The sequence below is a fragment of the Thunnus albacares genome, chromosome 3 (genome assembly GCF_914725855.1).
Source record: "Thunnus albacares chromosome 3, fThuAlb1.1, whole genome shotgun sequence".
Lineage (NCBI taxonomy): Eukaryota > Metazoa > Chordata > Actinopteri > Scombriformes > Scombridae > Thunnus > Thunnus albacares.
Genome location: NC_058108.1, coordinates 27,974,793 through 27,992,414, shown reverse-complemented (window position 1 = coordinate 27,992,414; position 17,622 = coordinate 27,974,793). Strand labels below are relative to the sequence as shown.

The 17,622-nt window shown below is 40.3% G+C and overlaps 1 protein-coding gene across 2 annotated transcripts in view; it reads right to left on the bottom strand.

Moving 5' to 3' along the window:
• Nucleotides 1–17,622, bottom strand: part of LOC122979734 (protein sidekick-1-like) — a 247,661-nt gene that overhangs the window by 43,159 nt on the left and 186,880 nt on the right. For both annotated transcript variants that reach the window (XM_044347437.1, XM_044347438.1), the window contains 7 exons: nucleotides 15,523–15,638; nucleotides 10,882–11,077; nucleotides 9,205–9,303; nucleotides 7,838–8,029; nucleotides 4,354–4,475; nucleotides 4,139–4,251; nucleotides 2,127–2,277 (listed from right to left, as the gene is read on the bottom strand). In XM_044347437.1, coding sequence (XP_044203372.1) covers nucleotides 2,127–2,277; nucleotides 4,139–4,251; nucleotides 4,354–4,475; nucleotides 7,838–8,029; nucleotides 9,205–9,303; nucleotides 10,882–11,077; nucleotides 15,523–15,638 — 989 coding nt within the window. The remainder of the gene's footprint in view (nucleotides 1–2,126; nucleotides 2,278–4,138; nucleotides 4,252–4,353; nucleotides 4,476–7,837; nucleotides 8,030–9,204; nucleotides 9,304–10,881; nucleotides 11,078–15,522; nucleotides 15,639–17,622) is intronic.

The following is a 17,622-nucleotide window of genomic DNA, read 5'->3' as shown; positions in this document are numbered from 1 at the left end:
TATATACATATATATAACCTTGCTCAGCATAGGGCTATAATCTTAACTTATAAAATGTCTTTGTTACTTTAAGGATAATTTCAATGTCACATTTTTTAGACTTTGCAGTCTGTTCCACAATAGCCTAATAAATGAGGGCCTGTGTGGCAGTCCTGAACTGTGCAAGTATCTTATAATGTGTCAGCACTTGGCCAACTTGTACCGTAACTGCACTTGGTGAAATTAATTAATTTTGACTCTGATTAATGGAAGAGAAGCTATCGACGGGGAGAAAGAGTTGAAAGGATGATTGAGTGAAAAACCAAATTTAGGTATAATTGTGAGTAATAAAATCATCATTTGATTAACACACGCAGAAACGTGTTTGCTTTGTGAAATGATAAGACACAGCCCCTCCTAGACTATACACAAATACACAAGAAACACAACAAGCAACATAAAGAGCACATCCACAAGTATTGGCCAGTGTAGTCACATATACTATTACACCCAAACATACCTAAAAGCAAGTTTAAAACCCCTGCAAACTTAAATATTTATCTATTGCATTACATTTTAATGACTAAATAGAAAACACTGTAAAAAAAATCAACCTTGGTTATTTATTTCAAGTTTTTGACTGTTTAGAGTCAAACTGTCAAAACCTCAACTGATCTGTTTCATTAGGACTGTGTGGATGTCGTTTGATCAGATTTAATTTAGACAGTGCTGACAACATAAGCAAACAACCACATAACTGTCATCAGATTTTTATCCAAGTGTCATTAAACTTGCTTTGGTTCATGGAAAATATGTGATATCACCTTTTCCCAACTGAGCCTCACCCACTTCAAACCAGTGAGAAATGCCAGGACAAACAACAACACCAATGCTGAAATCTTTCATGTGAAATAAAACTGTTATAACTTTGGCAGAAAACTGTGGGACAATGAAGAACTCAATCAGTCATACATGAGCTGGATATCGAGTTTATGTCCCCACAGTGTGATATAAACACAGACACCACACAAGTAAGGAAAGCATTTTTGCAGCTCTCAAGAATATAGTTATTTATCTGACGGTTTCAAACTCTAAAGTATTTATTACATTTTACTGTTTTCTCCCCTTTGACATCCCATCTCCTGATCCTTCTCTCTCTATAACCCTCCATTCACTTTCTTTTTCACTCTCTGTCATCCTCTTTCACTCGCTTCCACTCTCATTTCCTGTCACCCTTCCTCCTTCCCCTTGATACTTTTTCTCTGTCACCTCATTCTCTCTACTCTGCCCATGACCCACCATGTCATTAAACATTACAGCCACAACCACCTATTATTCAGTGCCCTGAAATCACGTTAGCAGAGAGTTCAGTTTGCTCACAGTATGTTTTTCCACAGGCGATTTTGACCAACATTGCGCAGTGGCTCTGTGCTGTGCAATAGATAAGGAAGTGAGACACCCAGCCATTTTAAATACCCCAGTGATTTAGCTCAGCTTAGCATTTAGGAGCCATAATACAGAATGTCACATTAGCTTTATTACCCTTAATGTGGAGCTTAGAATAATAGCCTTAGCTAAAACCATTGTGATGGTTCCATTACAGCAGAAAACGTAGCATAGCTCAGGCTGGGCGCTAACATGCAGGTAAAATCCCATTAGCATGCTGCACAGGTAGCCCGTAGCGCCTCAGTGTCTGTGTCTGATTTGACAGGCTCTTTTTCTCATTCCAACTCTTAAATGGAAAATACTCTGCTATCCATTTATGTTATAATAGACGAGGGGATGGGGGAGTAAAAGAGAAAGGGAGGGAAAGAGAGAGAAGGACGAAGAAGAGGAACAAGAGCAAAAGAAAAGACAGTAAGGAGAAAATTACATTGCAGTTTGCGCTGCTAGCGGTCCGCGCAGTGAATGGGAAATGTGACAGATTAGTGTTAGCACTGATAACCAGGAGAGACACTGATTATACGCTGTCAGCCACTCAACCTGTTCAGTCCTGCTGCTGGTGAGCACACATGCACACGTGAAAAAAGAGCAGGGCATAGAAAATCCCCATCAGTCAAATTAGCACTGTTTGATGAGTGTAAAGGGGCAGAGTAAGGGTTTAAGGTTAAGTTAAGTGTGTATCTGGTGTGTTTGTGTTTCTGTACCTTCCAGTTGAAGCGAAGGCTGGTCTGTGTAGCAGACAGCAGGGTGAGGTTGGAGGGGTGCGTGTCAGGGGCAGCCTGCAAGGTCTGAATCAGCCTGGTGGGTGCGCTCAGGGGACTTGAGCCAACAATGTTCACCTGCTGCATCCTGAACCTGGTGAGAACAGAAAACAAAGTTAAAAGGGAGCTCAACTGATTTCACTCATCAAGTTCAGGTCACTCGTCACGAGGAGTACTACTCAGCCTGTGAGAGGTTGGACGATGTCGTAAAACGCCTGCTGTGACTCTGGAGGGAGACTGAAATAAAAACTCTGGTGATGTCAAAGTGATGTCAAAGAGTTATCTCGACTTGCTATAGAGACTACAATTTATAACAGAACGCCTGTGTTACAAACTGGAGGTTTGGTGTTTAAAAGATGTGGGTGTTTAACAGGCACGAGAGGCTAATGAAAGATGCTATCCAGTTGCATCATGGAGAATGTAGGATCCAGTGTTTTTGGAGCTTGACCCCTACAAAGAGTCAGGATATCCTGGCCTCTGCTGCTTCAGTTTAGATTTTCCTTTTTTTAAAATCTGTCTTTCTAGAGTCCCCCACCTTTCTGAAAGTGCAACAGAAAACTAAAACACTGGATGACCCCTTTAAATACACCGTGAACAAAATGAAAAGCCAGTTCATATCAAATGAGCCTGAAATTGGACAGTTGAGCGGTGGATGTTCATCATGACTGGTTTCACTGTCTTTCTGGTGGCAGAAAATGAAGCAACATTTTATCAGCATAACTATTTTGGTTTACTGGTTGGACTGTACGCTGCCACAGTCACTTAACACCCAGAGAGAAACCTTGACAGAGAAAATGGCTCCTGTCAAAATATTACACCGCATGTCAACAAGACTACCAGACTTCACAGTAAAACAATTTTGGATTATTGGTGCTTACTTCTAGTGAGGGACTTTGTAATATTTGTGTTTTTTGCTTCACAACTAAAAAATGTTATAACTTACTCAATGGCATCCATCAACTGAGACTCTCTACTAGAGGAACTCTCCAAAGGCTACAGACACATTGTTAGGTTATCTGTGGATGCCAAACAGTCAGAAAAGGAAGTATAACTATGGAAACCTGTTGACACACACGCAGCCATGAGGGAGCATTTGCTACTTTTGTTACTTCTAAAGGCAACCATGCTTCAGTGTTGGTGTGAGTGATGTGTGAGAGTGTAGAGAGTGTGTGAGAGACTACATCTATGAGTTCTCTTCCCTGTATTGGGAGATAGAGAGCAGGGTGTAAAGAGGGACTTTAAACGGGGGATAAGAAACACAGACAAGTGCATCACTTCATCTAATGTCCCAACGGTGTCGCCTGTGACAACATAATCCCTGTGAGTGTACAACGTGCGCACATACACACCACAATCACATTACAGATGAAGGGGGAGATAGAGAGAGCAAGAGCCAGACATAGACAGATAGACAGATAAATACAGCACATACTACAGAGACAGAGAAAGAGAAAGAAAGAGAGAAGAGGAAGACTTGCTGTTGTTCAGAGTGGCGATAGATCACGTATACAAACTGTGGGCTCCCCACGGCCCTTGAGCAGGGATTACAGACACCTCTCTCTCTCCCCCGCTATTTCCTTTTCTCCTTGTCTCTCATCCCTTTGTCTCCTCTTTAATTCTCTCTGCTGCCCTTCCAGCTTTCTCATCACCTTTCTTATTCCTCTTTCCTCATCTCTCTCCTCCCCTCTCCCCTTTTCTTCCCTCTAGCTGGTTGCAGGAGGGTAATAAGGATCTGCATGCAGCAGCTGTGAAGGTGCTGACAAACAGAAAAGTCTCAGATGGAACTGTCTCTCTGTGTGTCTGTGTGATTTATCTAACTTCACCTGAGTCTTGCAATACTGCAGAAACTGGTGGAGAGTGAGATGTGTGTGAGTGAACTTGTGTGTGTGAATGTGAGTGTGGTAGTGCTTGTCTACAGTATGTTCTTGTGCAGGCTGTGTATGTTTGCTGCTCACCTGTACTGAGTGAACGGGCTGAGGTCGGGGATCTCCAGTGTGTCTGCATCTGGCTGGTTGTCTTTCTGGTAGACAACTCTCCACGCTTCCTCCTTCCCGTTCTCCTTTATTACCTGTTACAAGTACAATATTGTGTGATATAAAATTGTTTTCCCCCCTGCTGTATTTCAGGATTATCAGGCATCAAAAAAGTACACAAACACAGGCACACGCACCTGTGCCTCCACAATCCATCGTGATATGGCGGTCTTTCCATCAGGACCAGGGCGGAACCTGAGTGTTGCAGTGCGAGGGCTGATGTTGGAGATGACTAAGTTGGATGGTGCACCGGGAAGTTCTATAAATGGAAGACAGAAAAACCTTACTCAAAACTACAAAGAACCACTTTTGCCATCATGCAGCTATTGCACATTGAAGGAAGCATAACTGAAATGTCTGCGTTTTCCCCCATGTGCTTGTATACACATTAAATTAAATAAAAAGAAAATATCTAACTGATTTGGGTGTGCAAGCCACTTTTTGTGCTTTGGACTGTGACTTTGGTTAAATGCACCCCAGCTCCACCATGTCTCTTGGTTAAGACTGATGTTTTTTTACTTCTACATCATGCAGCTACTACCAGCAGGTCCCTTTCCACCATTGCATTTTATGTGTTCTTACAGGTATATAGAATATTTATTGACCAAAACTCGTGGGATTGCTGCTCTCATAATAATGTCATTTATGAAAACAAAAGTAGGCTGTGTGCTGTGTTTATGACATTTCAATTTTGATATTACAAAGCCTTTGAAATAAAATCACCTCTACTTGCTGGTGCTGCAGCATCGGGTACAACAGGCATTTATTTGCAAATACTAATGTTTTTTTTTTTCTCCAAAAAGCATCACAGTATTGCAAAAAATTTCAAAGGGATGGATCAAAGGAAATTAAACAACACATAATAATTATACAGAGACTTCTCCATTAAAGGATATAAATATGTACAATGCCAAAACTGAAAGAAAATGTCTGCGCTGCAACACGGTTTATCTCAATTACACTTGCAATAACATTGGTATTATAAACTGAAAAAGAGAGAAAAAGAACGAAATTATGTCGTTAATCATGACTTAAGTACAAAAAAGGCTTCAGGCAGCCAAGAAATTGCCTCCAGTCCTTTTTCTAATATGTCCATATGTCCATACTTGGTCATAAAAAAGGAAAATAAAAGATTGGCCACAGCAAAAAAAATGATAATTTTACTAAAGCACAGGCACTTACGCAACAGCTGTATATCTCTCCCTGACAGAGCAATTTATTTCATATTTCCAGGTCGACAATACAATAGAGAGAGATAAATCTGTACACCAGTGGAGGCGAGAGGTGAATTAAATGCACAATTCACTAAAGTCCATTTAAGCCCCATAACTGTCTTCGTAGGCTGCAAGCCTCATAAATTATGTTTGACCCGTTCTTATTCTTACATTGTTCCATCTCCATGGTAATAATGAGTGACAGGGAACGGGCTGACCAGTCGCGGCAGCCGAAATGGCACAACCACTCTGGAAGGGAAAGAGAAGCTGAAAAACGCCTGATCACTTACACCAAACCCCTAACCCAATGTCACATTTACCTAAAGATGCGGCTCACACATATCGTCATATTTTTAGTCTAATACATCAATGTGTTTTGTAGTTTCTTTCCTAACACAAAGTATCTATAATTAACACCCTATTTTTATGAGCTTAACTGATTCACATTTAAAAGAAAATTTCTCTGTATTTATTTTAAGCTAAACGTGTCACTAGACTCTCTTTGTAAAGATTAATCTGACTGTAGCATCACTGAGTTTGTTCCTTGGCATGTGCTGCCAAACATCATTGACTAAAGGTTTTAGTAGTTTCTTCTGTCACATTGAAACTGAGAGCTGCAGTGAATTTGGTCAGTAGTCAGCAACTAGAACACAAATATTATTTTCTCCTGGTTGTTAACCTGGAATAAATCACAGAGGAATAATAATACGTTTTGTATGCGCACTCCAACCATAACTAAATATTCCAATGAAAGCTTTACAACTGCACCTTTCGAATGCCACACACAATTTATAGCTGGCTCCGAATAGACTTCTTCACTGACAGCTGTTGAATTGAATTGGCATTGCTCTGGCAGGCGGCACATTTGACAACTGGCTGGAGATGCAGGCTGAAATCCAGTTTTTTTTTAATTATGTCCTTACAAATGAAATATATGACAGCTTGTTTCTGTTAATGAAATTTACATAATCAAAAATCATCACAATCCACTTTGCTCTAAATTGTCTCACTCAATCACAACAGGACCGAGCACTTCAGACCCACTTTTCACCCACTTGTCTTCACAGTGTTTGGTTAATACTTGGTACCTCTGGATGGTGTAAGTGCTCTACTGTGATCTGCTGTAATCCATCCAATTCTGATGCAGCATTGCAAGCATCATATTTGCTGAACATGGCAGAAAACAGATCTGTAAAGCCCATGTGTTAAATAAAACGCCATGCGCTGTAACACATCAGTACACCGGGAAACATCTGACAGATTTTGTTGAATATCTGAGGGGATTTTTTATTGTAATAGGAGTATAACACATCTGGGTGCAGTTATTATGAAAACAAGGCAATATGTATTCTGGATACAACGAGGTACATGTGTGCGACAAAAGCAAAATTATAGCTATCAGCTACAATTGCTCTGTAAGTGCATGCAGTAAACTTGTAGAGGTTATAATGTGAATTGTTATTATGAATTGTTGATGTCAACTGGCTTGCTCAGATGAATGACAAAATTCTCCCAACTCCATGAATACATGAATAAATAAAAAACACAAAAATCTATGCTCGGTGGATCTCTTGCTTTCTTTCTCTCCCACTCTTTCTGCTCATTTTTTAGTTCTTTTTCCTAATCTTCAATCCTCTGTCCTCCATCTTTCCTTCAGTCTTTTGCTTTCATGAATTAATGAACAACCTCTGAATCTAAGAACTGTCTGTATCCATCTTGCTTTCACTTTTTCTGCTTTTATTCATAAATTAGTAATCAGAAAATGTTAGGACAAAAATCCTGCTGTATGAGCTGGGTTTTTCTTCCATTCTCCTATTCCTATCTGACTCTCAGTCCTTTTCTGAGAGACTTTGGTCCTCTGTTCTTTGGAGATTGCATTTGCTTGTGTTCTCTGTTCTTCCCTCATTATGTTTCTCTATCTGCTCTCCCTTCTTCAGTTCTGTTCTTTGATTGTCTCTTGCCCTCTCTTTCCCCGTTGCTGCATTCCCTCCACTTTGCCATTTGCAGTTAATCAGCACTAATAATGATTGCAACTTGGACTTACTCCAATCATACAAACTCATCATGCACACAAAAGTGTGGTGTGCACACAGCATACACACACACACACACACATAAATAAACCACAGACTAAAGCGCTCTGTAAGATGCTGTGAACGACTAACTTTTTTGTGACTGTGAGAGTGAATGCGTGTGTGTGTTGGTTGTGTGGGTGGTGATTCATGGATGCACAGTAACAGCCACTTATCAGCCTGAGGAAAGACAATGGCATTGTAAGAGCTCATCAGTCATATTTACTCTGCTACACACACACACACACACGGATACACACAAACAAAAAATCTTTTTTTTTTTTTTTTACATCCACTGTCACCAGCTCCAGTGTGTGCATGTGTATTTATTGTACCTGGTGGGACTCCAGTGGAGATGGTGGATGATGTGACCACGCCCCGTCCTGCAGCAGTGAGCGCTGCCACCTGTAGTGTGTACTTGGTGGTGGAGGTGAGGCCGGTCAGCTGGTACTGCAGGGTGGAGTTGGACAGAGAACGTTCCTCACGACTCGACTGTACACCAGACACTTCCCACCACAACACATAGCCTGCGGGGTGCAGAGCACAAGCTGGGTTAATAAAGGTGCATATAGACATGAACAGACACGTATACAGACAGTCACACACATGCACAAAGCACACACACTCACACACAATGAGAGGTATAGAGCCAAAAGAGAGGGAAAGAGTGCGGGAGGGGTAACTACAGTCAAAATCCCTGTCTGTCCCTTCGCATCTTCACAGTCATGCATCACACTCCACCACCTTCAAACGTGTGTGTATGTGTGTGAGAGGCCACTTGTGTGTAAAGCCCTGGAGAGAGTGAATGGTCCCTCATCTGTCTCCCAGCTCATGAGGTGCTGGATGAAAAGCAGGTTGAGGAGAAAAGAGTAAATGTGCAAGGTGACCTTGATTGAATAACCGTTTTCCCACTCCTCTCTGTGTAAGCCGATTGTAAAGCCACTGCAGCCTTGTTATGTAGGTGCCTGATGAATGGTGGACATGGTGCAGCCATGTCACCACACAGACACACACACACACACACACACACACACACACACACACATAATGCAGTATAATCACCTAATTCACAGCAGCTTGTCTTGTTCACCAGCACCATTGTCTAACAGAGTCATGGAGGAGCTCAGGCAAAAATGAATTGGGGAGGGGGAAAAGTGCTTTGAGCTCTGTGATGTGCCACACAAACAACACCCTGGGTGTTAGGAGGCGTGGGATGAGGGCATGTTGGAGTTAATGTGAGAAGACAAGCTGCAGAGAGTAGGGATTAGCTGATGATGAATCAGTTGTACACAAACACAGTGTCAGAAACAGGCGGATGTCTGTGGAAGCCAGACAGAAAATAGGAGATTAAGTTGAGGAACACCAAAGAAACTGTAGAAGTTTTAGGGTTCCTCTGTCACTGCTGCTTGTCTCAAAGGGATCTTGACCTTTCTTTTTTTTAAAACTTAAATTAGTCATACCACATGCTATTTTAGTCCGCCTGAGAGGAATAAAATTTAATTGAAGATGCTGGACATACTATGTTCAATCATTGTATTTTACTTTCTGACAAAAACACAGTCCGAAGAGTTTACTGTGAACTTCTGTCATCAAAACTGTTAAGGGGGAATCAAATAACATAGTACAACATAGTACATACAATTATCTTGAATATTGAGGGAAAATGAAAATTCTGAGTGTCTGTTTAGAGTAATGTACTAACCAGTGATGATGCCGTTCTTGTTTTCAGGCTCTGCCCAGCTGACTCTGAGTGATGTGTCCAAGATTTCAGTGAAGCTCAGGTGACGAACAGATCCGGGTGCTGAAAAGAACACACACGTATCACATATTGTTAGTTGCATTTTAAAGATCCCCTCCATACATGTATTAAGACATATGAAAATACTACACTTTGAATAATAAATTTGTGCCTAATATATTTTTTTTCCAGAGAAAAAGTTAAATTCCCATGTTAAATCCTTAAAATTACATCAACTCCTTCTTCTTCATAGAAAAATCCAGAACCTATAAATATGCAAATAGTTTTTCATTTCAAAAGTTTAACTGCTGGACGCAAGATGAAAAGTCCATTCTCAGTGTATGCGCACTGAAGGCTTCAAGTTTCCACATTACATTTGTGTAAGTTGCATATTGGGCCCCAGTTGGCTCCAAATTAGTCGTGATGTCACAAATCATACTCGTACGTATACTCCCTAAACTCAGATTTAAGGTGAGCACAGAGAAACTTTCCTCCCTCAGCAGATGAAAACAGCCTTCTAGTGTCAATCTCTGCATATACATCATTCTGCACAGCGAAGCTCAAACATCCAACTAAAGTAATAATAAGCAAAACACCTTTTTTGAGTGTAAGGGGACTTACACTCAAAAACTCAAAACTTTAATAGTAATCTAAATTCAGAAATTTTTCAGATTTGAGAAAATCCTCCCTCCACACACACATACACACACACACACACATCTCTTGTCTATGCAAGCAACCTATTACCTGCTGCTCTGCTACTTCACACGCTACCTCCTAATCACATCTGCATTGACCACCACACACACACACACACACACACACACACACACACACACACACACACACACGCACGCACGCATTCAGGTGCACGCACGGCTGTCGTTTCTCATTTCATCCATGGCTCTCTAACCCCTCTCCCTGCAGAGCGATTAAGCTATTCATCTGAGACATTCAATAACACTCACACACACACACGCAAAAAGCTATCATCAAGCAAGAATTACACCCACCGTTAACCCTGCAACACGCCCAGCATCTAATCAATACCTGTCCACGGCTGTGTGCACGTGTGTGTTTCTGTGTGCGTGCGCGCATGTGTGTTTGTGTATGTGTAAACACATGGCTTCTAATATCTAATATCTTTCCCACTCGATAATTGCTGGTTGGTAATAATTGCTTGTCTGTCTGCCTGTAGTCTATTGTGTTTATTTGACAGTGCGACTCTGTGCATGTGTACTTGCAACTGGGAGTGGCAGCTATTATGTTTATCCATGGAACAGTAGGCTATAAATACCAGTATGCCTGCAAACATATGAATCAATTCCCTTTTAAAAAGATACGGTGAAGAAAAAATGAAGGGGGGTTGGTGGTGGGGAGAATAAGAACAAAGAGAGTTAAAAGGAAAGAAAAGAAAGTAAGAGCCTAAGAGAAAACAGGAGGCGCTGGTGTTTAGATACTGTGTACACAGCTGTGTATCACATTGATAGAAACAGCTGGACAGAACACAGAGCAAGTCAATACACTTTCATTATTATTCATGAGATGCTGATAGAGTGTTCTTTGTGCTCTTTTCTGGCTTTATTCACACTGATGTGAGTGCGTGTGTGCGTGTGTGTGTGTGCGTGTGCGTGTACTCACTGTCCTCGTGTGTCTGCAGCAGAGTGGGCGAGCTGCGGGGGCCGTCTCCAGGTGTTGTGAAGCAGAGGGTGGAGCCGAAGTACCAGGTGAATTTCTTGAGTCCGCTGACTAATCCTGTGTGGCGTGAACCGGGGTAGTCCGGGGTGATGGTTACTATGGTAACGTCCTCTGGAAACTGCTCTGGCCAGACCAGCAGCTGGGTTAAGTGAGAACGATAGTTAATGGTGAAAGTTCAGCTTGATTCCCATGGTGGCATCTGAGGACAAAAACTAAGTTTGTTATCAGTCAAACTTAATGCTTAATGAAAGGTTAATTTATCTCTATTGTGACTAGACTTGATTTATATTCAGAACCACAGCAGTTTGGTTTGCATTATTGCTTTAGCCACGAAAACAAACACTGAAAAGTATACACTTACATATTCATAATAAGAGATAAGCCATGGGCAACACTACAATATGGTACCCATTTTGTTAGCTCCTGTAATGAATAACTGGGTAAAATGTGAACTTAGAGCCGAATTTTCATCAGAATTAAGCTGTGCAGTGGGTTAGTGATGTGTAAAAGCAAAATTAACTTTGTTTACAGACCAGCTGCATATGATAATAGAATCCAAAATGTCTCTTTAATGTCATATTGTTGGGGAGCGTACATTTATATATATTTGTACCACTGTATTGCCAGTTGGAGAGCAAAGCTGTTGTTCTATCTCTAGAACAGCCTACAACTTTTAAAGAGGACCTCATTTTAACTATATTGTCATTGCCACTTGCAGATAAAGTTGGAACAATTTGTTGAAATTCAGTGAATGTTGTCATTTAATGTAATCTGGGGTTTGCAGACATGTCTGGAACTGTTTGGAAACTCGATGATCGTGCTGCGCCTTAAGGAAGCTCCGCAGGTCAAAGAGGTTTAGACATTCCCTACAATTACTAGTCTGCCTACGTTTGTGAGTTTCATCAAAATGATCATTTCGATAGAGTGCTGAAGCTCGAAACTACCTCCAGGATACCTTGGGCACCACTAGCCTCAATTTTGTATTGTATTTTTGAAGCATGAGTTACTTCTGCTTGTCTTTTTGAAAGCAAAAATATAATTCTGAGCTACTCTGTCCACATTTTATATTACTGCAAGAGAATCTACCACTTTACTTGCTGGTAAGATCTGAACACCTCCCCAGTTTACCAAGGATATAATGATTATATGGTTAGCATTCAACAACTTCACCTCCCATTAGACTTTTCATAGTGTACATATTTCTAAGTCTGATTGGAGCTGTAGTTGTTATTTATTCACTGTTTATTCGGTCAATATGCCTCTCGCTAGTTACCCATGCTGGGTTTTTTACATAGACCTGAGCTGCAGGGTGTTGGCAAATACACCAAAAAATACATCTTCAGAAACAATGTACATATTACATCTACAATATAAACATCATATTGTGATTCTGATATAGGAACCTAATCAAAAGCATATAAATCACGGACCTCCTACTAGGGACAAAGTCAGTGATACCCAGAGAGATTCGAGTTGCTGCTTTTCCCTCTGCCTAAGGGTGCTGCACTGCAGCCAGTCTGTCATGGTAAAATAAGGTTTTCTATTGTAATTTATTATCAGCACAGTACAGTTTGGGTGCAGTAAAAGAGTGCTGATTTGGCACCCCCAAGGATCTGATGCTAGTGCACTTTTAAAGGGTGCCGGGAAGATTGGTTCTACTGTTGCTATAGTTACATGTGCATTCTGAATCGGATTGCAATGGAAACCCAAAGTTTGCTCAACACATAGTACAGTACTCTTCTCACACAGAAGTGAGGCCAGAGCAGGTACCATATAACACTACACAATGAAAAGATGACAGGTTGATCTTTCTGCTGCCACCTGTGTAACTACAGGTCCAGGAATAGAATTCCTCATAAATGTTTCTTTGTCATGGACTCATGGTTTTTGGGCTCTGTGTGTTTTTGTTCTTTTGGGTTCCAGTGTTCACTCTGTGTGTCTGTTTTATTCCAGGTCTTCTTTATGGTTATTGAGCCTGTTAAGTTTTCAGTCACAGTATGGCACTGTGTCCAACAGAGACCTCAGCCTTTCTCCCTGTTATGTTCAGACTGGACTGTGTTGGAGACGGCTGAATCGAGGGCTGAATTGAGTTAAGTCTCTAAAAGATTGTCTGGCATGATATTAGGTTAACTTTATTAATTAGTCTGTCCCTGTTTTTATTTCGGTCTGTATTCACTCACAGAGCTTACTCAGTCTTAGTTATTAAGAGGTTTGTGTTTTCTGGGTTTTGGGTTTTCTGCTGTGTGTTTCCCTCCTGTGTTCCTGCACTCCTCCCAAGCATGTTTTTCCCTCCACACCTGCCCTGGATAAAGCTCGTTAGCCCTGCCCTGCTCTCAGTGTTTTTCCCCAGCCTGCTCTTCCCTTCACACCTGCCCTGTATCAGCCTCGTCAACCCTGCCCTGCTCCCGGTGTTTCCCCCAGTCAATCACCTCTTTTCCTGTTCTCCTGTTTCACCTGCACCTCGTCCCCTCAACACTTTAGTTTGTATTTAAAGTCCTGGTTTTCAGTTCAGTTTTGTTGGATCCTCTGCTCAGTTTGTTCTGGTTTGTTCAGTCTGATCTGCTCGTCCTGTATTCTGTTTTGCTCAGATCAGCCAGCTTTTGTTTTTGCCTGCATTATCTTTGAATAAATAAGTTTTTCTTCAGCCCTGCTGTGCCTACAGTCTCCGCATTTGGGTCCAATACTGCTATTCTTCATGAAATTCTTTACTCTGGGTGTAAAATTTCTCTTTTCATTTGACTGAATTTATGAGGAAAATTACAAGCAGGTACACTAGAGCTGCTGATCGAGGTGACTGCTGTACCGGTTTGTTCATTTACGCAATCAACCTCATTCTGAGCACCACATGACTAGAACGCACTTCAAACTGGTTTGAGAGACTTAACCCACAGTATGGCACTTCTGCTAAAAAGTTCAACCTAATATTTGATATATTTTTATCCTGCTCTTTCCATCAGTGTCTATCTAGTGTGTTTGAAGTCTGCATGCCACACATGATGTCTAATGTTGGTTGCATGTGCCTGCTCTATTCAGTTTTTATAACATTGTAATTCTGTAGCCCTTTGTTACGTTTGCTGTCAAGGTCTAACTCTCATACATCCTTGTATATGCCTGTAATGTTGTTTACCAGGTTTCATTTACACTGTATCCTCCTATATGTACTTTGATGTTATGTCTTTTGGTAAAAATCTGACATATTTATATCATATTGCTATTAATTAATTTGTGAATAAATGAAATTAAATTAGATAGACAGATAGATAATGTCTCTAAAACATTTTCAAGGACATGTAAATGGAAGATAAGAAACTCATCTGAAGTGGCTCTCTGGTTCTCCCTCTGGCAATCAGTTTTGAGCTATATTATTAAGGGTATTGTATATAGTCACTGATCTGTGGGGGGATGAGATGAGATGAGATGACGCTTTGCTTCATATCCTCTTTTAATTAATATCATTATCTACTGTCCTCTAACCAGCACAACACACCCAAAGATGCACACACACACACACATGCACACGCATAGTTGCAGCACTGCGAGGCTCCACTGATTCAGAGTGGTAGAGCCTGGTATTCAGAGAAAACATCAGAGAGCCACATCAAACAGATGAAAAGCCATATAGTATTTATTAACCAACAAAGACACCGATTCACACACTCAAAAATACATTCACAAACACACACACACATGCACACACACACACACACACACACACACTCAGACCCAGATGTGTTTTCTTTGTCATGTTAATCAGTTCCTTAGGGGTGGGCTGCCACAATGAAATGGAGAATAAATCACATACCAGAACTAGTACTGTACATATAGATCACTCATACTACTCAATCCTTTGCTCTCACCCTGCTCTCCATTATCCTGCTTTCAGCTTCTTTATTATTATCTCTTTATTTCTCTCCACTCCCTTGCTCCCTATTTTCTCAACACCATCAACGCTTTCCCCATTTAATCCTCTTTTTTTTCCCGTCCATCAGTCATTTACATTTCGTCCTGGAGCTGACCCCGCTCCTGACTCGGCCATACCCTGGAATTTGTTATTCGAGTATGTGGGTAAACAAGTCCAAGGCAGTGCATCCACAGACATGACCTTTGAACTGTAGGTTCAAACAGTCGCTTAGTAGTAGTTTTTTCAACTGCTAAATTGATTCATAAAATGTAGAGAAAAGTCTGGATTAATAGAATTTTTTACAAACCGATTTTTGTAGTGTGCTGAATATTATCCCTGGGTCAGGGGGCTTGTACTTCTGACCTCAGTATTATTAAAATAACTGGTCTGCAATACTGCATAATTCTGCATATTTAATATAATTTCTAATTTTATTATCTGGGCAGGGGTTGATTTTGTAAAACCTTTTATGATTAAATTATGATAACAGACATTTTGGATATGTTTGAAAAGACTTTTGTCTAATTTACATTAATATTTCTACTTTTATTAGTATTTTCATATAAAACATTTTCTCACTTTATTGATTTTATTTAACTTTACAGGGATGTTTTGAACGCAAAGCTTTTAAGTGTTGTAAGGTTGTTCACCATCATAGCTTTAACATACACACAAAGGCCTACCTTGTATCCCTGGTTGATGCCGTTAATGAACTGCTGAGGTGGGGGGTTCCATGTGAAGCGGATGGTGGTTGAGTTGATAGCTACAACTTCCACTTCCTGCGGAGGTGCTGTGGGAACTACAAACACAGATACACACAAAGCATTTAGCTGTAATAGGTTCACCTAGAGGAAGATGACAATTGCTTAGATATACTGGAAAAAATACGTTATAGACTCTGCACATTTGTATCCTGGAAACATTAACTGAAGAAATACACAGTTTTCAGTGCTATGTTTTGTCTTTTTCACGGGTTTTGGTTTGACATATCTCATAAAGTACCACATTTCAATATTTCATGTTGAGATTCTGTTCAGTTTTTAATTAAAAATGTGGCAGGCTTGCAAAAGCTAAATGCCAAACCTTGCTTCAAAATGACCTAATTTCTCACCAAAATTCATCTCATCTATTATATTTTGCATTGTATTAAATAAGTAGTGAATGAAATTAGGGTACCGACTCATCAGTGACTGATTCTGAACAGTGATGGCTCATAAAGAGCTAAAATCATAAATCTGTTAAGCATTTCAGTCAGTGACCTCAGGAGACCAGACAGCGGCTACAGGAAGTTACATGACTCACTGGATTTGGTGGTTCAGACCTGTAGCCAGTTCATTCTCTCTGAGCTTACTAACAAATCATCTCCTCAATCTTTCATAACCATCATGATGTGATTGCACAGAACGTCATGATTTATTGGTTGAAAAATACTAGATATTAGATAGAAGAATCATGACATTAATCTATACTAATACTTAACAAATTAAACTGGAAATTTGGTATTGCTTTCCCATAAAGTTGGAGGACTCACATGAGACAGATTTTTAAAAGAATGTCCAAAATTGAAGTAGCAAAGGCCAGAATATACTAGTTTATAGTTCTTAGAACAGGTAGTACAAGTACAAGCTAACACTGGATCCTTTATTTCTCAAAAGCAACTGGATAGTGTCTTTCATTAAAAACTCAATGTCTCCTAAACCACTTATTTCAAACCTCTACTATAGTAGGCTTTCTGTTTAAAACTTTAAGTCTCAAGCTGAGATGACATCCTCAGGGTTGCTTTTTTTCAAACTTTGAAAAGCTCCCCGCAGAGCCACAGAAGTCATTACATAACTGTTTTCACAGGCTGCATAGTGCTCCTCATGACGGGTAACATAAACTTCATATGTTAAATCAGTGGAGTGGAGTTATTGTGGTGCACTAGTATGTATCACTAAACCATACGCAGCGTCCGTGTTGCTAACAATCTGTAATAAACCTGGGATCTCTATTTTTTCCGTGTTTAAATTGGAAACTCAGTTCAAAGATTCAACAATTAAAAGTTCAATTATAAAAATCTGCAGTCAAACTACAGCAGAATAATAATTTGTCTTTCTGAAGCATATAAAAACTTGGCCAAGGCATTCATCATCCAACAGAGAGTGAGACAAAGAGGACAGAGCACTGAAAGACAGGCTGGGAGAAGTTGAGGAATATACAATGTATATTGCAGCGGAGCTTTTCCTATGCAATGTAGGTTATTTTTCTGATTTGAAAGGATAGAGGCTGGCGGGTGGTCAATATGGTAAACAAGTGCAGAAGATGTGGAGTTTGGTTCTCACAAGCTAGACACAGATTTATTTCATCCACTCCAAGATTGGTACACAGTCTCTAATATTTATTTTTCTTATTTTTCCTCTTCCTCGATGTGTATGTGTATGAATGTGTCTCTACGTCTGAATCTTTATGTGTTACATGGAATCTATCGAGCCAGCTGGTCAGTGAGAGAAAGAAGGTTCATGATAACATTAAAGCCAGGAACAGAAGAGTAGAGTGTGACTGTGAAATGTGTGTGTTTATGCATGTGTGTGTTTCTGTGTGCAAACGTTATGGCGATTACACTATAAGGGGTTTATGCCGATGCTAGAAAGCCACGGAGTGTTAATGCACTGTTGCATGATGGGAATGCCCTTTATATATTATATTTGAGCCAAAGAAGCCAGATGACACACAGAAAGGAGAGCATACAGGAAGGAAAGAGCAGATACCAGAACAAAAAAACTGGTAAAAATGGAAAGAAATCG